This window comes from Felis catus, chromosome A2 (assembly GCF_018350175.1).
Source record: "Felis catus isolate Fca126 chromosome A2, F.catus_Fca126_mat1.0, whole genome shotgun sequence".
Taxonomy (NCBI): domain Eukaryota; kingdom Metazoa; phylum Chordata; class Mammalia; order Carnivora; family Felidae; genus Felis; species Felis catus.
The window spans coordinates 50,559,273-50,583,615 of record NC_058369.1 but is presented as its reverse complement, the minus strand read 5'-3'; the positions used below and the strand labels follow the sequence as shown (position 1 = coordinate 50,583,615).

The 24,343-nt window shown below is 46.8% G+C and overlaps 1 protein-coding gene across 7 annotated transcripts in view; it reads left to right on the top strand.

Annotated features, from left to right (window-relative positions):
- Positions 1-24,343, top strand: part of SRGAP3 (SLIT-ROBO Rho GTPase activating protein 3) — a 263,049-nt gene that overhangs the window by 132,221 nt on the left and 106,485 nt on the right. For all 7 annotated transcript variants that reach the window (XM_019824938.3, XM_019824937.3, XM_011280178.4 and 4 more), the window contains exon 3: positions 15,864-16,026. In XM_019824938.3, coding sequence (XP_019680497.1) covers positions 15,864-16,026 — 163 coding nt within the window. The remainder of the gene's footprint in view (positions 1-15,863; positions 16,027-24,343) is intronic.

The following is a 24,343-nucleotide window of genomic DNA, read 5'->3' as shown; positions in this document are numbered from 1 at the left end:
CTAGAGCACCAGTTTACAAAGTGTGGTCCTGACCAGCAGCGTCATGTGGGGACTTGTCAGAAATGCAAAATCTCGGGCCTCCCCCAGACCTGCTGAATGACAAACTCCAGGGGTGGGGCCCAGAAGTCTGTATTTTAACAAGCCCTCTAGGAGATTCTGATGCTCATTCATATTTAAGGGCACCCACTGCAGTGGTTTTCCAGATGATAAATTAGTCACAACTCACTTTTAGGCCGTGCTAACCTTCTAGACCCTTCCTCTTCCCCAGAGTCAGGTCCGTAACCCACAGTCCTTTCCCAGCCAGCCCTGGCCTGAGCTTGGCTTGTCCTTTGCAAGACCTGGAACTGAGTGCCGTTCCTGAGCAGGAGTGTGGTGCGGGGGGCAGCACACAGGGGGCTTAAAACTTGCCTCTGGGGTATGTGGATGTCCTTGAAACAAATTGAATAGTTCTAGGAAGCCAGAGGTTTCCTAGGACTAAGACTTTTTCTCCCTCAGTGGAGGGTTTTCTAAGACATCAATACACTGATATGTCTAGGGGCGAGGGCAGGTTTGGGGAGGGGACATGAATGGAGTTAGGAGTAACTACCTATTCCATACTCCCTCTTAAAGATTCCGAATACCTGTTAGGGGATAGAAGGCTCTGAGAAGTTCTGCAATAAATGAGCCTGTTGATTTCTTTCTGAAAGCTATATGATCACAGAATTCTCCCTCCCCTGAAATATTATTATTTCACCAAACTAGCACTGCTTGGGACCCAGTTTGAAAAGCCCCATCCTAGCCCAGCTCCAGATTTCCATCTGGAATATTAGCACCACATGCAAATAGTGCCCTGTGTATGAGGTGATGTCCTCTTCTATCCTGACACCTTCACAGTTTTTGATACCTCTTACCTTCCATGGGCTATACCTGAGAAAAATGCTTTCTCTAGCCAGTTGTTGATTGCTGCTATTTGGACAGCTGTGGCGGGGGGGGGGGGGTGTGTGGGGAAGGCAACAGAGAATTGTATTCAAATATGTTTAAAGTTGGGAAAGTCAGATTTTGGAAAGAACTGGGAGGTGCGTGGCTAGCTAATGAATAATGCTTAGTAGTCCACGTGAAGAAGGTTTGGAGCATCTCTTCACGGAGCAGTTGGGAGGGAGGATTCCAGCGAGCAACTAACGTTTTCTCGCAGATGTAGTATTTCCCTAAAAAGATGCTATAATTTAGGTTTAGCCTTTCAGGTGAAACCTAAGCAGAGAAGCACTTTGGTAGCAGGTAAATGGAGCCTGTCAATGGGCTGAGGATTCAGAATCAAAAGGTTTGCTTAGACTGAGGTGGGATGAAGGAGAAGGTCCTCCAGGTGGGTCTCCTGTCTCCATTCATAGTCACTACTATCACTATGACTAGTATCACACTAGTAATAGCTTTCCGGTAATACTTCCCAGGGTTGATATTCTTCCAGTACCGTGTGCCAGCCACACCTTTCCTGATTGCTCGGTGCTGTGCTGTGTGGGTTGTTTAACCCTTCAGATACTCATCACATGCTAAGTGTTCTACTAGATCTTTTGCATGTGTGGCCTCATTTAACTTTCGTGGTAAACATGGTGACCTTTGAGGCAGGTACTATCCTGCCTTTCTCATTGAAAACATTGAGGTTGAGAAGTTAAGTCATTTGCTCAGAGGGACATGGCTAGAGCAGGTATGTGGCAGAGCTAGAACTCTGACCTTGGTTTTTTGGGCTCCAAAATGCAAAACTGCTTCAAACTGCATGACTTTGGGTATCCTGTCACCTCTCTGGGATAGTTTAGTGTTTCCTGAGAGCCACCCATCGGTCTAGACCAGTCCTGCATGTGTGGGTGTTGAGGGTTCCCTTCTCTCCTCTTGAGCAGCTCTGGCTCATCCCAGCAGGGCCAGCTCAAGGCTTGCTTCCTCTGGGAAGCCCCTGCTGTAGACCCCAGGCCCACAGTCAACTGCTCTTCCTCTGGCCTCCCATGGTGATCTGTGTGTCACTCACATTATTACTGTCAGATTACCAAGGAATGTTCCAGTTCATATGTCTGGTTCTCCCACTTGAGTCTGATGGCTGCTTGAAGGCAAGGGGTCATTTCTAGTCTCTCTCTCCCTCTCTGATCAATGATAGAAGTTCTTTTGAATGAGTAGTTGAAAAGACAAAGATATTACCAAATACTTCCTTTAAACATATGAAGGAAATAGACTTACTTTGTGTGACTACAGAAAGGGGAGAGGTGAGGTCCAAGGATAGCATTTTCAGAGAAACTGTTTCACCTCGACCTAGAGAACCTTCCAGTAGCCAGAGCTGTCCATCAAGGAAACGGCTGCCTTGAGGATTTGAGCTCCCAGTCTGTGGAGGGGTGCACACAAAGATCCAGTATTTTAAGTGGGCATTTCTGCAACATGAGGGCTGGTCAGACCAGATTGGTGTTCCTCCAAATGAGGGTGCGATCACTGATAGCACATGAACCATAAATATTGAATTCTTTAATTCTCTTTCAGTCTCTGTGGTTGGCTCAAGGAGACAGTCTCAGTTTGGTTACTAGTGTGTTGCTATGCCTCTCTAATCTCCCCTTTCACAAATAGAGAGCAGACCTCAGGCACCAGCATCTCCCTAGGATTGAATGATGCTATTTTGTTTTCCTTGAACTTACTTCTTCAGTTAACTTTCTATTTATGGCAAGTGATGCTGGTTTCTTAAAATTTTATTTTAACTAAGACTGGGGAAAGTCCTTTGTAAATAAATTCACTTAAGTAAAAAGTAAATAATTAACAGGGAGGTATTAAATATGGTGGGTTTGCAGGAAAGGCAAAAAGCCTGAAGCCCATGTAAGACCACCCCCGGAGTCATTCTAGCTCCTTCTGGAGAGTGAATGTCTTGCATCACTACCCTTTCCATCTTCCACCTTTCTGTTTTCATTGCTGGGAGGGATTCTAAAGCAGGAATCTCAGCCTAAACCGTGGTTTTTGCAACAGCTACACCCCTTTTTCTCCTTCCAAGTTTTCCCTTCTGGCTCTTTTCTAGATCCTACACCAGCTTTCCTGAAATCTTCAGAGACTATAATTAGCAACTTCCAAAGTATTAACCAGGATGTGGTTTATTTATATATGATATGCTTTATATAAATATATATGTGCATATCATTTAAATTTTATTCTAAAAATGAAAAATAGATGATGTAATAAAGGAGATTTCATTTTTTATTTTTTTTATGGCCATTTGCATTTTATTTATAACTGCATTTGAAAGCATGCTTGCCATTCCTTGTTGGGCATTGTGGTGTTTGCTTACAATCAGGGGAAGAAGCCTATTGATTCCTAAGCCCATGACCCACTCTAAGCCCACTCACCTCTCCATTCACTTCTAGACATGATGTCCACTGTTATCTTTTTTTCTTTAATATATATTTTATTGCAAAGTTGGCTAACATACAGTGTATACAGTGTGCTCTTGGTTTTGGGGGTAGATTCTCGTGATTCATTGCTTACCTACAACACCCAGTGCTCATCCCAACAGGTGCCCTCCTTAATGCCCATCACCCACTATCTCCTCTCCCCCGCCTCTCCAATCAACTCTTAATTTGTTCTCTGTATTTCTGAGTGTCTTGTATGGTTTGCCTCCCTCCCTCTCTGTTTGAAATTGTTTTTTTCCCCTTCCCTTCCCTTCCCCCATGATCTTCTGTTAAGTTTCTCACATTCCACGTATGAGTGAAAACATGATATCTGTCTTTCTCTGGCTGACTTATTTCACTTAGCATAATACCCTCCAGTTCCATCCACATTGCTGCAAATGGCAGGATTTCATTCTTTCTCATTGCCAAGTAGTATTCCATTGTATATATAAACCACATCTTATAAAGGGGGTTGTAACAAGTAGGAATGTGCAGGGGTTTACTTTTGACTCCATTCCATTAGACAAATAGGGTAATAATGACCTTGGAAGATTATATAGTACCTTGCTTACACATTGCAAATTACCTCCCCAGCCTTAGTTGCTTAAATCCTCCCAAGAATCCTAGTGGAGCTGGGAGTCAGAAAGGTGTCATTATCTCCACCTGACACACAAGAGACCTGAAGGCCAGACAAGGTGAGTCCTGATTTAGGATCCCCAGGTGTTCAGTAGAAGAACCAACCAGAGGAGACATGGGTCAGGGCTAGCACTGCATATACAGTGGTGTGCTCATTTTGCAGATGGATAAACCAAGGCAAAGGGGTTTTTAGGGAAAGAGAAGATGAGGTTGGCCGGGCTTTGCCCATTAAGGTAGAGATTTTCATTCTGGTGCCAAGAATATTTTTAGCAAGTTCAAGGGGGGAGCTCAGAGGTGCTGCTGGACACCAGACCCAGTGTGCCATCACTTTGAGGTGTGAGAACAAGTGAGTGAATCAGCCTGCTCCAGGGTGGAGAGGGAGTCCCAGGACCATTTGCACTGGGTCTTGAAGTATACATGAGAGTTTGCAGTGGGGGAGGAAAACCAACACTTGTGGAAAGCCTACCATGGGTCATATATCTATATACATCCATCGTTGGAATTTTCTAATAACCTAATGAGCTGCTAGTGGTAATAATAGTGATTATAGCAACAATAATAATTATCATATGCTGGGTTTGATGCTAAGAGCATCCCGTGAATTACCTCATTCAGTTCTTAAGGTGCCATTGTGAGGTAGATGTTATTAATCCTATTTTACAGATAAGGAAAGAAAAGGTCTAATTAACTATCCAAGTTCACCCAGCTGGTGAAGGACAACTGGGATTTGAGCCCCAGCCTTTGACTCAGCACTGAAGCATGGGTAAGCAGATCCTGCCTCAGCCAGGTGACCCAATGGATGTAGTCCTTCCCCTTCCGAATTATGCTTTCTCAGGGTTGGCATCAGCCAAAGATAGCTTCTAGTCAGTGGATTTCAATTCGTTCTCCTTGCCCTAAAAACTCACATTCACCATTTGTCGTGGTGGCTCTGAGGCGAAGCCCCAGGATAAACTCTTCCTCTTCACCTGGATGGTTCCTCTGCTTCCCACCTGGCCTCCCTGCCCCAGTGATCTCATCATTGGCCCACTTAAACCTTCATTCAGCCTTGACCTATGTATAAGGTCCTTCCTGCCACAGCTGCCTCTGCTTCCACTGTGCCTTCCCTCAGCCCTGCTCTAGACAGCTAGCCCCAGAACAGCCCATGTCCTATATGACTTTACAGCTTCACACTACTCAGGCTTCCCTCTGCCTGCAGGATGCTCCCATCTTTTCCCTTTGCACCTCTTCTGTGTACTTCAAGGCCCAATGCAAATGTTCCTGTGACTTTCCCTCTACCCTGAGGCAGAATTAGCTCCTCCCTCCCTCCTCTGGGATCCCATTCCTTACACAGCATAACACAGTACCCTCTCCTGCTTAGCATCCCTCCTCCTTTTTTCTGATAACAGCATTGAGATTTTCCTCTGGGGACTCATCCCTGGGCTATGGTGAATCTGTGACTGGCTCTGAATCATCTTGGTCGCAGAGCTTTAATCTAATAAAATGTAATTCCAGGACTTTTAATGGACTGATGGGGGGTGGAGGCTGTCTTTCTACTGGGATTACTGGCAGCCAGGGTATTTTTGGTCTGTAGAGGGCCTACCTGAGAGTGAAGCCAACACAGAGAGAGGAAAGCAGAGCCAAGAGATGGGGAGAGCAAGACCAGATCCTGAGAACATCCTTTGAGCCCCTGGGTCCAGCTATTCCTGAGGCCAACCCCCTTCTCTTCCTTTATATTTTTTTTTTTAAATTTTTTTTCAACGTTTATTTATTTTTGGGACAGAGAGAGACAGAGCATGAACGGGGGAGGGGCAGAGAGAGAGGGAGACACAGAATCGGAAACAGGCTCCAGGCTCTGAGCCATCAGCCCAGAGCCTGACGCGGGGCTCGAACTCCCGGACCGCGAGATCGTGACCTGGCTGAAGTCGGACGCTTAACCAACTGCGCCACCCAGGCGCCCCTTCCTTTATATTTTTTGATTACAATGTTTTATCCTTTAAATTTTTCCCTCCTTCCACTTACTATCATTTTTGCTTAAGCCAGCCTGAAGTATATTTGTCACTTAAATTAGAGGAATTCTGACCAATAGCTGTAATAATTCTTGGCTTGCATTAATTTTACCTGTTAGACTGTGAGCCTTCTCAAGGCACATCTAGTCATCTTTTCAATCCACTGTGACTAGACTGTCCCTAGCATGTGGCAGAGGTTTAAAAAAATATTAGAAGAGTGAGTTAAGTGAACAGGTGAATGAATGGATGAATTAGATTCTGCCAAGGACTCTGGAGGAATACAAGGAAATACAAGAGACTGTTCCTGCCTTCAAAGGGCTTCTAGAATAAGCAGAGGATCAAGCCCCATACATGTGAGTGGCGATTGATGAGCTAAGCAACAACATAAAAGGTGTCCAGAGGTGACCATCTGAGAAGATCGAAATGTGTGATTTAGACAGATCTCAGGTAATCCCTGAAGGAAAAGCCTTTTGAACAAGACTTCAGAGAGTGGGCTTTTGCCATGTGGAAAGGGTAGGGGAAGGCATTCAAAGTGAGTGAAGACAGAATATGCACAGGTGCCAAGGCAGGAATGCCCACGAGCTGGGAAGAGCTAGCTACCCCCTTCCTGGGTTTCAGCAGCCTCATTGTCCTGTCATTGAAGATGGGACGAAAGGGTCCTGCATAATGGCTATTCACCATCATCATTTTTGTGCATCTTGTGAGGCTTTTCAAATAATTAAGTTGGGGAATTGGGAACAAAAAAGCCTTTGTCAGCTCATGTGTATGCATTTTGGTTTTGGAAAATAACAGTCGATATTGTTAACATTTGAAGACCCTCACTGACCACTGAGTTGCTCATCCATCCATATGATAGATGAGACAGCAGAGCCTCAGAGAGGTAGAGTGACAAGCCCAAGGACTCACAGCTGATTAGCAGCAGAATCTAACCAGAGTCAGAACCTCTCCAACTCACAATACAATGGCCTCAGTTTCCTTGGGAGGCAAAAAAAAAAAAAAAAAAAAAAAAAAAAAAAAAAAAAAAAAAAGATAAATGAAGAAACCCATCCCTGGTTCAGAGCTTCATCCACTGCCTGGAGAATGTTTCTGAAGCAGAGAGGGGGAGGTGGGAACGGGGTGGACCGGCCTTGGATGCCAGCTAATGGGGTCAGACTTTATCTTCTGTATCCCAGGTCCATTCGCTTCTCTGATGGACCACATGAAAGACGCCTGAGTGATCATGTAAACTGTTCTGGGGCTCCTGATCCACTTGGGGCAGCAGCCTATTATGGGTTGAACTGTGTCCTCCCAAAATTTACATGCTGGAGTCCTAACCCCAAAACCTTAGAATGTGACTTTATATGGAAATAGGGTCTTTGCAGAGATAATCAAGTTAACCTGCACATAGGGTGGGCCCTAATCCAGTACGACTGGTGTTCTTATAAAAAAGGGAAATTTGGACACAGACACAGGGAAAACATCATGTGAACTCGAAGGTGGAGATTGGGGTGATATGTCTATAAGACAAGCAACACAAAAGAAGGCCAGCTAACCACCGGAATCTAGAGGAGAGGCATGGAACAGGGTCTCCCTCACAGCCCCCAGAAGGAACCAACCTTTCTGACACTTTGATCTCAGACTTGTAGCCTCCAGAACTGTGAGACAACACATTTCTGCTATTTAAGCCTCCCAGTGCGGTGCTTTGTTACAGCAGCTGTGTACAACAGTACCCAGCCCAGACGCTCATCCTGGCCTTCAAGGCCCCAGCTCATGCTACCTCTCCAGCCTTGTCTGCACCCCTGGTTACCTCCCCTCTGCTCTCTGGCCACGCGTGCCTTCTCTCCGTTTTACAAGGCATCCATGCACATGGAGCCTTCACACTTACTGCTGGAATGCTCTTCTTTATCCCTGTGTTACACCGAAATCTGCCCATCCTTGTGAATCCAGCTTATCCTTCTGGATACTTTTCATATCTTCAGCCAACTGTGTGCCCTGTCCTTCCAGAGAAACAGTGGTGAACATGATAGACATAAGCTTGGGAGGAGTCAGAGACCAGAAGCAGAAAGTAAATGAACAGGACAAATCTCAGGAATGGGAGTGCAGTAATAACAATAAAATAAGGGTTTGTGCTAGGGACCAGGGAGCCCCTGAGGGTCAGGGAAGGCCACATGCGGGAGAAACATCTCAACTGAAGCCTCGATGGTAAGAAGGACCAGCATGGTCAACAGATGCTCACTTCTACCTCCCTGGGGTGGGGTAAGCCCCCACTATAGACCCTTGAGGTACCATGCATTTCTCCTTCGTAGCCCCTATCACTGATGCAATTTTATTTCTTTTTTTTTTAATGTTTATTATTTATTTTTGAGAGAAAGAGACAGAGTGTGAGCAGGGGAGGGGCAGAGAGAGGGGGAGACACAGGATATGAAGCAGGCTTCAGGCTGTGAGCTGTCAGCACAGACCCTGACACAAGGCCCAAACTCACGAACTGCGAGATCATGATCTGAGCTGAAGTCGGACGCCCAACTGACTGAGCCACCCAGGTCCCCCGAAATTTTCTATGTATTTATGTGATGACTTGATTATCACCTGAGGCCCCCACTGGACTGTACACTCCATGAATGAGGGAGTATGACTCATTTTGCTTACCATTGTCTGGCACATAAGATGGCACTCAGGTAATATTTGTGGGCTTAATGATTCATGCTCCAAGTAAGGGCGATGAATTCCAAATCCTGCTCAGTGCAGCTTAGGTAGCAAGAGGTTTTGCTTACCTTTTGGGCCCTGGAACTAATTGAGGGAGCCTTTTTTCAGGGGCAGCTTTGCTAGCAGTCTGCTGAGCAAGCCAGCGTAAGCCCCAAAAACGTCCTAGAAGGGAGCAGGAAGCCAGAGGCGGGGATTTGGCATCTTGGCGATGGTGTCAGCTGCAGGAGCTTGCCTCTCTCCCAGAGGAACCACAGTCCCAGGGCAGTAGATTTGGACTCATCTGCAGCGTGGGGCTCTGAAGGCCTGGAAATGGGTTCTGTTTGCAAAGCGGAATTTTCCGGCCCCCAGCTGAGAAGCAGGAGAAGCTGGCTCACTGCTAATTTCATTTCCCTAGCTCACCAGCTTGGCAAGACCTTGCTCCTCTAAGCTGCATTCTCTTGGAGCCTCATACCCAGCAACTCTAGCCAAAGAAAGAAAGCTGTGACTCACCAGAAATTTTCATTGCTGTTTTCTGGCCAAAAAAGAAAGAAAGAAAAAGAAAATATATATACATATGTATGTGAAAGTTCTCACATACATATGTATATGCCTGCTGCTTCTGCCTGCTGCAGAGATACTGGGATGCACGATTGGAAAAGCAGAAAGGCTGCTCAAGATGTGCCTTAGAGTAGAGAGCGCGGGCCAGGTTCACTGTGACACCTTCCAAAAGTGTGGCTGCAGCAGGCGAAATGAGTGCTGGAATGGAGAGCTGGGTTTCAGGCCAAAGGGGTCCCATTCTCAAAAGGGACACGTAACCCCCTGGAAAAGGAAGGCTGGTGTCCAGCTCTTCCATGTGCCTTTGGGTGCTTCTTCCTGGGGTTCTGGTACAATCCAGACGGCCAATGGGATGGTGATCGATGTGCGGGCTGGAGCCTTTGACCTGTCCCCTCCTCTGCTTTGCTTCCTGGACTCCAGCCACATTGGCCTTTATTCAGTTCCTTAAATGCACCAAACTCCCCCACCCCGTCATGAGCTTTTGCCTGTTCTCTTCCCTTTGCCTGGGCCCTTGTCCCCTGAGCCTCCCCTCTCGCCCCCCTTACCAGGCTCCTGCCCTCTTCCTTTAGAGTCCAGCCTAAAAACTGCTTCCTCAGAGATACTTCAGGGACCCCCAGGCCAGGTCCTCTTGTTATGGGCTCTCCTGGCATCATTTTCTCTAGCACTTCCTGCAGTTGTAACTTGACACACATTTGCAGGATTTCTTAAGCGGTGTCTGTCTCCCTCACTATACTGTAAACTCCGCGGAGGCAGGAACTGTGTCTGTTGTGTTCAAAATTACATCCCTGGGGTCTGGACCATATGAAATATTCAATAAAAAATGTATTGACTGGATGAACTGCTGAATGAATGACCATGGAGCTGTTTTCTGGTGTTTAATCCCAAGGCTAATGGTACCATTTGAGTAGCCAGAATACAGAGGTTATGCACAGACCCGCATAAAGTCACGTAGGCAGTGCGGTGGACACAGGTGAACACTCACCCTCAAGTCCAGGCAACTTTCTGTTTTGCCATGTTGGGTTCCATCTGTGGCTCTTGCTTCTTCTTTCTGACATGGTGAGAGCCTGGTACCATTGTGGCCAAGACCATGGGTGGCAGCTTTCCACAAAGCAGTCAATTCCGCCCCTGATCCTGGCTGTGGACAGCCCTGTTCCCGCCCCCACCCCCTGCCCCAGCCAAGCCTTGTAGTCTATTAATGAGCTGCCCTACACAAAGGGAGCCAGGGCTGGGAGAAGGTGAGGAGAGCAGAACAAGCAGTCTCCCATTCTGGGATAGACCAAGCGCACGGGCCTGCTGGTTGGATGTCAGGCCTGGGCAGCATCTCCGCAGGGAAGGATGGGATAGCCTATAATGGCCATCCTAGGTAACCAGGGGGAGGGGAGGAGCCCAGCCCCGTCCCGTCCCTCCAGCCTCAGCCTTGCCAGGCCTCCTGAGGATTTGCCTCTTCTGCCATGTGGTCGTGCACATTTGTACAGGGTTCCATGTCATTCCATGGTTTCAAATACCATCTGAGTGCTTGCTACCACCTTCCCCATTTGTTTCTCTAGCCCAGATATCACCATCCTGGTATTCCTTAAGCCCTTTAGACTTGTTGTGTTCAAACGGAGTTCCTCTCTGTCCCTCCCTGCCTCACCACTGCTCTGCTTCTCCTCAGCTTAGCAAATGCCACCCCTGCTCTCCCAAGGTGCCCAACCGAGGAAACTTGGGAGTCTTCTTGGACATCTCTTCCTCCCTCCCCATCCGCATCTCAAACTCCATCCGGTTAATCTCCAGACCCAGTCTGTTCACCACCTAGGTATTTCTTGAATCCTTCATCTTTTCTCTTGGCCCCCTTGAGCCCGTCCTCCACAGAGTAGCCAAAGCTAGAGTCTGCAGATGCAGATTTACCCGTTCACTCCCCCACTCTAGATCCTTCGATGGCTTTCCACTGACTTGAGGACAAAGCTCAAACTCTGTAATGGAACTTATAAAGGCCCTTGGCTATGTGGCTTCTGTCTGATTCTCCAGCCTTCCACATTCCACCCCAGAACGCCATGCTTGAGCCCCACTCGACTGTGTTCTACTCACCCACATGCTCTCTCCGGCCTCCCTCTGGGCCTTTGTTCACTATATTTCTCCATCTAGAAAGCTCTGCCCTATCCAACTTCATTGCAGCCTTTGGTTCTTAGTCAAGAAAGTGCTTCCTCCAGGAAGGGAAGCCATCCATCACCTCACCACCAAATGTGGGCAAGAGGGCCCTCCTCTGCTCCACACCTCCTTCTCATGACTACATTTATGAGGCTGTGTCACCATCTTCTGTTCCTCCCATGTGGCTCCTCACTTGAGTGGAAGGCATGTGGGGGCAAGATCTCGCCTGCTCTGGTCCCCGCTGCATCTTCAGCACCTAGCTGTGCCTGGCCCGTACACACAGACTGCGAAGAGAGCCTGGGAGAACCAAGACCCTCGTCTTCCCAGCAGCTGCTCACTTTAGCTTGACAAGTCCTTGGTTGTTTCGGGTAACTTTCTTCCACTTGCCTCCACTTGTCCTGTCTCCCTGTGGGACTCCGTCGGAGATTGCAGAGATTGCTTCCTGCCCACAGCTTCTGATGAGAAAGGGCTGTGCTGGCTTTCTCTGACCAAGTCTCTCTGACCATGTGACCTTATTTCATGGCCCCCAAGCCATCCCAGCACTTCTTTACCCTTTCAAAATCACTTGGCTTCTTTTTCCCCCACCTGAAATTCACCTTCTGGCTGTGACTTCCATAAATTTTGTACATTTAATTCCCTGATGCTGCTCAATTTTTGCATCCCAGACTGAGCTAAGCCCCTGAAGTAATTTGAGTAACAGCTCAATTATCTCATCTCTCCCTTAATCTTTCCATTTCTCTCAGGAAGCAGTGAAAAATGGGATGTGCAAAGTATTTTCTGCCCAACCTGCTTCTCCCTTGCAGTTGTTATCTCAGTTTGTGTCATCAGCATCTACCCAGTTGCCTGAGATCTGCACCTTGGAATCACTCTACTTTCCTCCATCCTTCTTCTTCCTCTCTATTTCCAGGAGCTCTCCATGATGATCTGTGCTCCCTTGGAGGTGTCTCAAGTCCTTCCTTCTCTGGCCACACTGCCACCCACCCAGGCCCTCATCATCTCTCTCTTTTCCTAGACTAAGGTCACCTCCTGACTAGTCGTCCTCTCTCCAGCCCCATGCCTCTGTCCACCCCCATCTATCCTGCCATACACTCATCCATCTATGAGTCCACTCATCTATCCACCCATCCACTCATTCACCTACCCATTCACTCATCTACCCATCCACCCACTTATTCATGTATTTACCCATCTACCCACCCCTTTATCCACTCATCCATCCATCCATCCATTCATCTATCTATCTATCTATCTATCTATCTATCTATCTATCTATCTATCATCTATCTATCCATCCATCCTGCAGTCTGCCCTCAGTGATCTAAACACACTTTGGTTAAATCATACCTCTGCTTACGGAACTTTCATGACTCCTCACTGCCTATAGCAGGCATTCTTAGCCCTGGATGCACATTAGAATCCTACAGAAAATGTTTAAAAATTACCAATACTAGGGGCGCCTGGGTGGCTCAGTCAGTTAAGCATCTAACTTTGGCTTGGGTCATAATCTCATGGTTTGTGAGTTTGAACCCTGTGTTGGGCTCTGTGCTGACAGTTCAGACCCTGGAGCCTGCTTTGGATTCTGTGTCTCCCTGTCTCTCTGCCCCTCCCCTGCTCGTGCTGTGTCTCTCTCTTTCTCTCAAAAATAAATAAACATTAAAAAAATACCAATACTAAGGCTTTACCCCTGGAGATTCTGATTTAGTTGGTCTTGCATTGGGCCTGGCTCTTGATGTTTTCTTAAAGCTCTGCAGGTGATTCTAATGTATAGCCAGGTAGAGAACCATGTGACCTAGAGGATAAATTCCAAGCTCATTAGCTTGACATTCGTTGCTCCCCACAATCAAGCCCTTAATCTGCCCCTCCAGCTTCATGTCCTACCAGTCCTCTCTTAATATGTTTGAAATTCTGGCTCTATGGAGCCACTTCTCTATCTTTGTATCCATGGTGTCCTCTGCCTACAATTCTCTCTCTCTCTGCTCCTCTGTTTGGAAAACTCCTACCCATTTTTCAAGACCCAGAACAAATGTGTTCTTTTCTCATGGAAGTTTCTATAGCATCTACTAGGAATCAGGTACATCCCTGGGCACTGGGTGTGGTGCCTGGAACAGAACAGTCTCTCCTCTGGAAGAACTTACAGTAGGGTGAGGGATGGGGATGGAAACTGCTTGAGGCGAATGTTCTCAAACCTGAGTGTGTTAGGATACCCAGAGGGCTGGTTGAAACACAGATGCTGGGCCTACCCCTAGGATTTCTTAGTAAGTGGCCTGGGATGGCCCTGAGAACTTACGCTTTCAACAAGTTCTCAGCTGATCCCAATACTGCTGGTCCAGGTACCACAGTTTGAGAACCCGTGCCTTAGCGTTTGATCACAGGTGCACTCTCTGTGGAGGTATCATTGAAGCTGAGACCGAGAGGAAGAGAAGGAGGCAGTCACAAGAAGAGCAGGGGCTCACGCATTCCAGATGGAGGGAACAGCATGCATGAAGGCTCCAGGTGGGAGGGAACCTGGCACAACGGAAAAGGGGAGTGTGTGCCTGGGATGTGGAGAGCACAGGGGGAGAGTAGTGCCTTCTCCAACTTCTCAAGCGGAACTGATGCTCTGTGTGTGTCTCTGTTATAGCACTTTCTCACCTTCCACTGTAATCCTTTCTTCTGCCTCAGCCACTTGAGAAGGAGCCTCTCCAAGGCATGTCTGTGTCACGGTCACCCACAGCCCATCTGAGACCTGACGCTGAGTAAATGCTGAGGGAATTGGGCTGGGTGGTTGAATTTTTTCGTGTTCTAGCTTTTTCTCTAGGTTACAAGCAAAGAAGCAATTTGTTCATTTTTTTTTTTCCTATGGCAGCCTATCTTTCTTTATCTTTAGGCATTTTCCACCGTAACCATCCTCTAAACCAAACTCCCTTCTCCTGGATTCGTGCTAGCTGGGCAGAGTTTTAGCCCATTTGGTGACAGCCAGAAAATTCCTTTAAGAGGCCCCTCCTCACCTGTCCTTCCCAAGCTTAGGAGTTGCAGTGGGGTCTGGGGCGTGGGGGTGCTGCAGGTGCCCAAGGCTGTTGGGGCTGCACCCCTGGCACATCCCCTTGGCTGTGGGAGGATAATGTGGTCATAGAGTCAGCAGAATTCCCTTCCTCAAAATCACTGGTAGTGGGCAGCTGAGCATATCCGTGGCCAGCCCTCTGGGGTGGCCCACCCTGAGGGCCCGAGGGGAGAATGCAGGTCTGGGGCTATCTTAGAGGCCACCACCTTCACATGCAGATGGTCTTCTCCCCCACATCCTGCCTTTTCCAACATGTCCTTCCCACCCTGGGAAGTAGAATAAGGGAAGAATCAGGGCCAGAGGGCAAGAACACAGCACAACACCACATGTGGCAACATGAGATTATCGGTTTCTAATTACCCTTACTTCTTTCTTTTTGGAGAGTAGGGTATATATATGTGCACACACATATGTATATACATGTCTGTGCATATATACATATATGTGTATACATATACATGTGCACACATGTGTAAATATATGCATACGTATATGTATATATGTATACGTGTGTGTGTATACACACACACTCACACCCTTTACTGAGGCCAACACAGGGGCCTTTGGGAAAGTGTACACAAGTGAGAGATATTCCTCCATTTCCTTTTTCAGAAACATCCTATTTCTCATATCCCATTTCAAACATATCTCTATGGTATGTAGATACCTGGTTCTCAGACTTTGGCTTGAATCAGAATCCCATAGAAGGTGTGTTAAAACCCGGATTGCCACCTCTAGAATTTCTGATTCAGCAGGTCTGGAATGGGGCTTGAGAACCTGCATTTCTGGCGAGATCTCTGTTGATGTTGCAGCTGGTCTGAGGACCACACTTTGAGAACCCGTTTTATCAAAATGCCCGGCTGGAGTCTGCGAAGACCTATCAGTTGTTACGGGACGGGGGCGGGGGGGGGGGGGCGGATTTATTTGTCTTGTATGTACTTTACTCAAGCATCCCATTTGGGAAGATGGGTTGACATCCTCCCAAATACGAAGCTGAAATCCTAACAAGCCCCCAGCTCCACTGGGAGACAAAGACATGTGTCTCCAAGAGACCAAGACACAGAAGCTGGCCCTGGAAGAGGACAAAGGGGCTGGGGAGTCAGGGAAGGGTCTACTTTTGTTTTTCCACTGCATAGTTTTAGCACTAATAGGAGCATTTCAAGCACAATTGGTTGAGTATTTCTTAGCCCCATGGAAGACAGCTTCTGCCCAGAAGGGAGTGATGCACGTAGCAAATTCTACATGCAGTGGGAGAGGAGAATGGGATAGGACTTAGAACCCAAAGACCTGGGTTTGGCCCCAGCACTGCTCTGGGACCTTGGGGGGATCGCTTCACTAGCTGTAAATGTGTTCCAGTGAAACTGAACTTGAAAGGGCCTCATGAAGTTCAAAAGAGCTATAGTGGATGACAATGCAGAACACTTGTGTGGGTGACAGTTCCAGTGAGGCCAACCTGAGCTGCCTTGGTTTCCACAGGAAGGACCAGTACCTCCTCTCACCCGTGAACTGTTGGTATCTGGTCCTGCATCAGACCAGGCGGGAGAGTCGAGATCATGCCACCCTCAACGACATCTTCATGAACAATGTCATCGTCCGCCTCTCACAGATCAGCGAGGATGTCATCAGACTCTTCAAAAAGGTGGGCAAGCAGGCCACTCTACCTGCTCGGATATCTCTGCCCCAGGCTGGCCATGGCAACACTGCCAGGGTGCCAGGGTGGGATATGGTTTGTGGAGATGGGACCAGGAGGGGAGGTGTGTTGAAGGGTGCAAGGGGCCGAGGGCTGGACATGGTGTCCCAGACTCTGAGTCTGAATCCTAGATACGGCTGGTGGCCTCAGCCACTTCCACAACCACCCCCACAAAAATTAAAATGTCTGCATGGTTGGCAAATACTACATGTTCATTGTAGGAAATTTGGGGAAATGGACATGAGCACACACACACACAAATTTAAAATCACTTGGAATGGTACCACTCTGCAGTAATCACTTTGGTGCCATAGGAATTTCTTTAAACATATAAATGCAAATACAGTTTTTGTAAGTTCTCATATCTATACATTTCCAGTATACGTTTCCCAAATGACATGAGACTGCATATATGACTTTACTGTCTTATGTCACCTAACAAATTACATAACACTGTATGGCAAAATTTTCCCAAGTCAATAAGTATATTTCTGTACCACTTTTAAATGATTCCATAGAATTTCATAGATTACCCTCATTTATTTAACCAATCTTTTATTGTTGAACACTTAGCTTATTTCCATTATTTTACTCTTAGAAATAACACTGCTGTGAGTGTCTTTGTATATATACTTACGTCACGGTCACTGCTATTATCTTATGGTCGGTTTCTGCAACAGGAATTTTTGGGTCAAAAGTTTGCTCATTTTTAAGACTTGTAGCAAAGTGCTTAGTTGTTTTCAGAAAGGTTTTACCCTTGTATGCGCCCTGAGGCCTCTATATCCTCTATATCCCAGGCCTCTCGCGCAGGCCTGGCAGGCAGTAGATGATGTGCGTAATGTTTGTAGAACTGAACCCACCTTTGTGAACTTCAGTGTCCTCTCTGTAAAATGGGCTGGTCCTTTGGCTTCAGCGAGCCTCATCTTCTGTGTCCTATCAAATGGTTTTAGGGTCAACTACTTCCCAGTAGTACATGTGAAGGACAGGGAGGCGTTGACCAGGGTGTGGTCTCTGGGTCCAGAGGTTTTAAATTTCTGGGTTCATAGGTTCACAATCCTGGTTCCATCATTTATCAGCTGTGTGTCTTTGGGTGTTGTTACTTTAACTCTGTGCCTCAGTTTCTTCATTTGTGAGATGAGGATAAAAAGACACACAGGGCCTTGGGGACGATTAAGAGAGTGTTAACTCTTTAAAAAAAAATAAAAAGGAAAAAACAAAAATGACTTTGGCACGGGTCATGATCTCATGGTTCATGAGTTCGAGCCCCATGTTGGGCTTTGTGCTGAGAACTCTGAGCCTGCTTCGGATTCTCTGTCTCCCTCTCTCTGCCCCTTCCCCCCTCTCTCTCTTTCTCTCTCTCTCTCTCTCTCTCAAAAGTAAACATTAAAAAATTTCTTTAAAAAAGAGGGTGTTAGTCCGAAGAAAGACATGGTCAGTAAGTGTTCAGGAAAGCTGGCTACCACTCTACCAACGTGAGTGTTATTACCAAAATTATTGAGCTCATCTTACTAGGCGCCAATTTTAGGGATTAGGTGACCTGGGATTGCTAGAAGCACAAGGAGGAGAACAAGTTGATTTGAAATGTAATAATCTCTCTGTGGTCTGTATTTGGGTTGTCCACTTTGAGGACAACTTCTACAGCAAAACGGTAATCACAGGCTAATTCCCTCCCACCACACAATATGTGCCGGTCCCCTCTTGGGGCAGTGTTTATGAAACGTGGTCTAAGTTTAATATTTGTGTGAGCAAACATAATTAGGAAGGTAAATACAGTGCAATAAAAAAAAAATCACAGTGCTTTGCAAAACCAAACAGCTGATTCCGATCACTCGGTCTGGCCAGAAGCCCCCGCCTGCTGCCAGTGTCACATCTTTTTCCTGGGTGGGAGTGACTCACAGAGAAAGGGTCATCAGGGCCGTTAGGAAATGAAGGGTCTTTTTCCTGACTGAGCCCTGGGACAAGTGAGATAAATCTTTTCAGTTCTCATTTAGGCTGACAGCAGCCTCACTGGTGATGGAGGTTAACAGGGTAGAAAATAATGAAAAAATGTCGACAGCTGAGCTTCTGGCTGCCTTGTTACCAGGCCTGTGCCTGTGGAACAAAGGAAACGGCCTGGCCCCTGTGGGCCAGGAGAGAGCCGGAGAAGAGTCTGGCTGGCTGATTTAGCACAGCGCGGTCCCTTTGTGTCACATCAGTTATAGATAATCTCGGCACGGAGGCTGCACTCCTTATGTACTAATAGATCCCGCAGACCTCCAGCAACGGTGAGGCCGTCTCTGGTCAGACTGGGGAGAGGGATCGTCATTCACTCCATCTTACTAATGAGGGGGTAAAGCCTGAAAAACTGCCAGAGAACCCAGACTTGTCCACTTTGGGCCCATTTTCATCACCGGCAGGAAGCAGTATGGCTGGGCTTTTGAAGTTTGTCTCAGAACTGCCCCTCACTGACTTGTGAACCCGGGCCAATCTCTGAGCCTCAGTTTTCTCACCTAGGAGATGGAGATGGTGACAGTGCTCACTCTAGGGGGCTGCTCTGAAGAGCAGAGGTAGGCCAAGTGCCCAACACAGGCCTGGCATCCAGCAGGTGCTCATTAAATGGTGGCTCTCTAGTGACCCTGAAGACTGGAGCCTCCTCCCTATTCCTGAGCTGGGTCCTAACACTCGAGGGGATGTTCCTTCCCCACCCACCAAGCCATGAGCTGCTCATGCATCTGCAGGAAGGGAGAAACTTCCAGGCCAGCTGTCCTTCCTGGGTTTGGGTCTGGGGCAGCTGCTCTGCCTACCAGGTTCTCGCTGACTCAGGGTGCTCTTTGACTTAATAACTTACCTTCTCATGATTCTCCATTTCCCCTTGCAGTGCAGTCTGTTCTTATGACTAGAAGCAGCACTTCCCATTCCACAAGCCATCCTAGGATTCCTGCGGGCAAGTGGACATATGCACACAGGTGGCCCTTGCTTTAAGTATGAGATAAGGATCCGGTGTAGCCAAAGGAACTGGCTGAGACCTTAGAAGCCATCATGTTGGTCAGAGCTTTTATGGTTGTGAACAACAGAAACCCGACTCAACTGACTTGAAGGAGGAAAGGGACTGACCAGCTCTCCAGAGCAAGGCTGGCTTTAGGAATGGGGGCTTCAAGGACACAGAAGAACTCCCATCTCTCTGCAGCTCTGCTCCAGTTTTCTCTGTTTCCTCAATTTTTTGGGGGGTGGGATGAAGGACTCTTTTACAGGAAGTCTCTCTCCATGTGATAACCACATGCCCTCCCCCCCTCCAGGCTTACATCCCCCCTGCATCAAGCCCCATGGAAAGTGAGAGCTCCCTTCTCCCAGAATTGAGTCTTATAGGCTCTGATTGCTCAACATGGGTCACACCAGCGCTCCTGAAGCTGCACCTGTGGCCAGCGAGAGGCAGTGCTCTGACTGACCAGGCTCAGGAAACATCCCCACCCCTGAAGCCACGTACACACTCAACTCCACCTAACCCATGAACAGAGAATGGGTGGTTCCCCTGAAAAACTGGAGTCCTCTTATAAGAAGGGAGAAATAAAACAACAGATGTCCACTAGGCCTCTTTTCTAGTCCCTTTATCATTCTCTGCAGGAGCTGGCCCTCCCTCTGCTAGATGTCCCTAAGAAATGGTATTCATTACCTCTCAGGATAGCTCATTCCATTTGGGGACAACCACGATCAATAGAAAGTTCTCCCTAATGTTGAAATAAAATCTCAGTGTTTACACTCACGATCCTGGTCACGTCCTGAGGGCCACATAGACCAATCCACGTGGAGACTTGTCAGTTGCTCGAAGATAGAAATCATGACCACCCAGCCAGCTCTTTCCCACCTCTGAGTAAACACCCCAGGTCCCTTCAGTTCACCCTGTGATTTGGTTTCACGCTTCCCCCCCACCTAAGTCATGCCCCAGGCTTCTCTGACCTGCACAAGTTAACATTCAGATCTATTCAGAATACTCCAGGAAGGTTTGAAGGGCTAAGAGTAGAACAGAGCTGTCTAGACACATTCTTTCTAATAATGAAACTTATGCAGGCTTTTGCCTTTTTGACCTCAGTCTCTTCACATGGTTGGCTCCCTCTGAGCACCCTGCTTGAATCCCTGGTATTTTTATGCCAGCTGTTTTTTTAAAATCTATCTTTTGAATTCTGTACTTGCATTTCTTTATATTTGGTCTTTTCAAACTTCATCTTATTAGATTCTGCTCAGGGCATCTGCGTGGCTCAGTTGGTTGAACATCTATCTGACTTTTGATTTTGGCTCAGGTTATGATTCCAGGGTCATGGGATTGAGCCCCATGTCAGGCTTTGTGCTGAACATGGAGCCTGCTTGGGATTCTCTCTCTCTCTTTCTCCGCCCCTCCCTGCCCCTCTCTCTCTCTAAAATAAATAAAAAGTTAGATTCTTATCTAATGGGATAACTGTTTTCTTTAAGTGATTTTTCAGTCAGCAATAGGGTAACTCTTCTGAGAGGTCCTTATTCCTCCTCTGTGGGGAAACACTTTTATAACTTCTCTATGTCTCCCTCTGTGTTCCCTTCTTCAGTGTGTCAATTCTTTAACCTCATGTTTGATTCTTCTTTACCTTCTTAGTGGAGAGGTGGAAAGTGGGTCAGACGCTTGAGGATGAGTTCACAGTGGGTGACCTTTGAGTTGGGTATTGAAGGATGAATAGGAGTTTGCCAAATGGAGAAAGGACGTTGGGAATTCAGTGTTTGGAGAAAGTCAAGAGCACAATGGGTATATCACAGTGGAGGTCCAAGGTAACTCAAAAGGGAGGCTGCAAAATGGCAGTCTTCAGTTGAATTTGGTTCTCAAGGATAATCTGCATGGCCCTCATTATGTTAAGAAAAATAAAACCAATATTTGAAAATTGTAGGAGTTCACATAAAAACCAGGACTTTGCATTTTTAAGAAGTCCTGTCAATATCAGATCCCCATAGGTAATTCTTGGTTGAGTTGGCTGGGACTGAGTAGCTGGTAGCCCCAATAGGCAGGGCACACTCTCCCCACTGCCCCAGGGTCCTTGCTCTCGTCTAGTGTAGCATACCCGCTTGGCTCCTTTATTTTGCCTCCCTGGCCCCTTCATGCATTTGAATTTGCGGCCTCAATTTTAAACATTATCTACCAGTGATTCACAAATTCTAGCATCAGAAACACCTAGAGGTCTTGTTAAGCAGATTGCTAGGCCCCACTGCCACAATGTCTGATTTAGTAAGGGGGAGAGAGGCCTGAGAATCCGCATTTCTAACAAGTTCCTTGGCGATGCTGATGCTGCTGGTCTGGGGACCACACATGGAGAATAACTGACCTCCTTGTTTCACAGGTGAGGAAACTGCGGCCTGCCTCTGGTAAGCACAGCATCTGGCCCCAAATGCAGGCTTTTCCACTCCAGGTCCTGTACTGAATCTACTAACCCCTGCGGAGCACCAGTGGTGGAGGTGGTGGGGGGGGGTCCATCTGCATCCTGCCTGCTCTCCCTTCCTGCCCCTACCGTGTTTGAGACTGGGCATTGAAGCCCATTCATTCCATTTTCAGTCTCAGCCTCCTTAACAATAGCCATCCATTATTCTATGCTCCGATGCCTGCAGAATTTAATTACTTGCCTGGCCGTGAAGTGAATTTGATTGTTGGGAGCTGCGGTGTTCTGGAGGAAGCACTAATGAGGAAAGACTCTCAGCAGAGAAGAGAAGGCATCTGGGGGGCTTGTGTTTGAAAGCAGCCATTCACTGTGTGGCAATAGGTCTTGGTCTTCAGTGAGCTTTTTCGTTCCCGCCTCGAAGATGTCCGTCGCATTTCATAAATAAATCAGGGCTTTTGTGTCCAATAATTGCCTTGCTTTGTAACCAAGATCAAAAGCACCAATGGCCTTGGATTCAAAGCCAAGTTTATTTTTTATTTCGTGGTTGCAGGAGAGAGTGAGGGTTTGCATGCTGGAGGGTCCAGCTAGGAGGCCTACATGGAGACAGAGCAAGTGGGCAAAGTGCCAAGGGAACGAGAAACCCTCAGCCAATCTCCACCGGCTCCCACGGAGATGAAGTCGTGAACACTCACTCTGCTAGTACAGCCTGCTGAGCTGGTCACCATCAGGCATTCAACCCCCTCAATAAACATTTATTAGTGCTATCATGACAGTAGGCAAACAATAATCATAGAAAGCAAACAGTGAGTGCTTACTGTGTGCTGGGCTCTGGGCTAAGCACTCCATAGATACTTACTTCTTAAATCCTAAGAGCAAGATGCTGTCATCATCCCATTTTACAGATGAGGGAACTGATGCTGATGAAGGTGAGCTGGAATTGGACTCCAGATGTGTGTGACTGGAGCCCATGTTTGGTGTTAGACAGGTGGTGAAGAAGATAGATGAGTCAGACACAGTGCCCTCTTTCAGGGAGATCACACTGTAGAATGGAAGCAAAGACAGGCGTGTGGCTGTGATTCAAATGTAGCAGAGAGGGATGTTGGTTCGGAGGGAGGAGGACTTTTAATCTGGGCTGGGGGTTGGGGCTCAGGGAAGGTTTTGTGTTGGAGATGCAGCATTTGAAGTGAGTCCTGAAAGATTAGGATTTATCCCAGTTTGGGTTCCCCAGGAAGATGATTGAGAGTGATTACAATGCAGGGGTATATTAGCAAATGTTCTTGGGGTTTCCACCTGCAGAAGGAAAGGAGGGAAAGCAGGAGTCAGTGAATGGAGAAGTTGGGCTGTGGTGAAGTCACAGCTAAAGCCTCAGTTGACTCCTTGGGGGAGCTCGGAAGCTGGGCTGGCCCTTCTGAGTTCTCCTGAGTAGGGGCAAGGAGGATGGACCTTTACCTTTTTGGTGCTCCCAGAAGGGGGCATGGTCTTAGGCAGACCTAGGTCTTGGCTAACTGCTCTTTAGCCAGGGTAGTTCCTGTCTGCCAGCAGGCCTCCACACAGCTGGGGGATTAAAAAGGACTCAAAGTGACCTGGGTGGCACATCACCAAACAGATATGCAGAGATTTGAGAAAAGTCAGACATGGGATTCCAGACCAAAGCAAAGGCTGGTGGACAGAAATGTCTGGGTCCTGTATCACGAGCTGATAGGTCAGTGTTGCAGTCCAGTGCAGTGGTTAGGGCTGTGAACAGATTCCCTGGCTCAGTCCCTATTTTGCCACTTTCTGACGATGTGAGTTCATTTTCAAGATGAAGCTAATAATAACCTCCTTCATGGGGTTGTTGTAAGGATTAAAGAAAGATTATATAAAACCACTACCTGGTACACAGTAAGTAATCAATAAATATTAACTTTATTAGGATGGTTATTGGGGCTTTGAGAAAGAACACAGTGAGACTTAATTTTGGAGATGGGATGAAGGAATATTTTATTCAGGGCATACGGATTAAACAAAGTGTCAGAAACAAGAAAAAATATGCTCAGAAAGCCACTCACTGATTAGTTCTAAATCATGGTGGCCTTGTCTCTTCTTTTATAACCTCTTATTTCTTTTTCTTGCCTTATTATATTGGCTAGGACCTTCATCTCGTACAGTATGGAGGGATATGGGAGAGAAGTGGTATTCTTGACTTTTAAAAGGCATGTTTCTAAATTTTCACCATTTAAGACAAAAACTCTTAGCAAACAGGAATAAGCAGAAAACTTCTTTGGCCTGATAAAGGGCATTTACCAAAAGCCAACAGCAAATATCATACTTCCTGTTGAAGAGAATTCAGCAAGATGGCTGGTTGCAGAAATTAATCATATTCCTGTGTGTCAGCCAGGTCCATTAAAAAATAAGAATGATTGAAGATTAATGCCATTAATGCTACAAATTAGCTGCATCCTAAAAGTTTCAATAAGTGATGCTTTCATTGTCATTCAGAGATTAATATTTCATAATTTCCATGGCAATTTCTTCTTTGACCCATGAATTATTCAGAATTGTGTTTACTTTAGTTTCACAGGTTTTTTTTAAGCTTTATGCTTGCTTTTAACTTATAACTTTATCACAGTTGATAAGAAAATAAGGTCTGTGGGTTATATTTTTAAATTTTTGTTGAAGCATTGGCCTTATCAGATATCGAGAGCTCCTCTAAAGTGATAGTCAGTAAAACAGGCAGCTCTAGAGCAGTGCTAGGTAAGCTGACTAATTGGACAGAACAGGACTTTTTGCAAATGAGAGCACAGTACATGACAGTGTTGCATTACAGATTGGTCGGTAGATTCTACTGGTTGTCATTTTGGGGGTTATTTTCGGGAAATGATTTTACACATACACACAGACATTTTTTTATCTGGAAA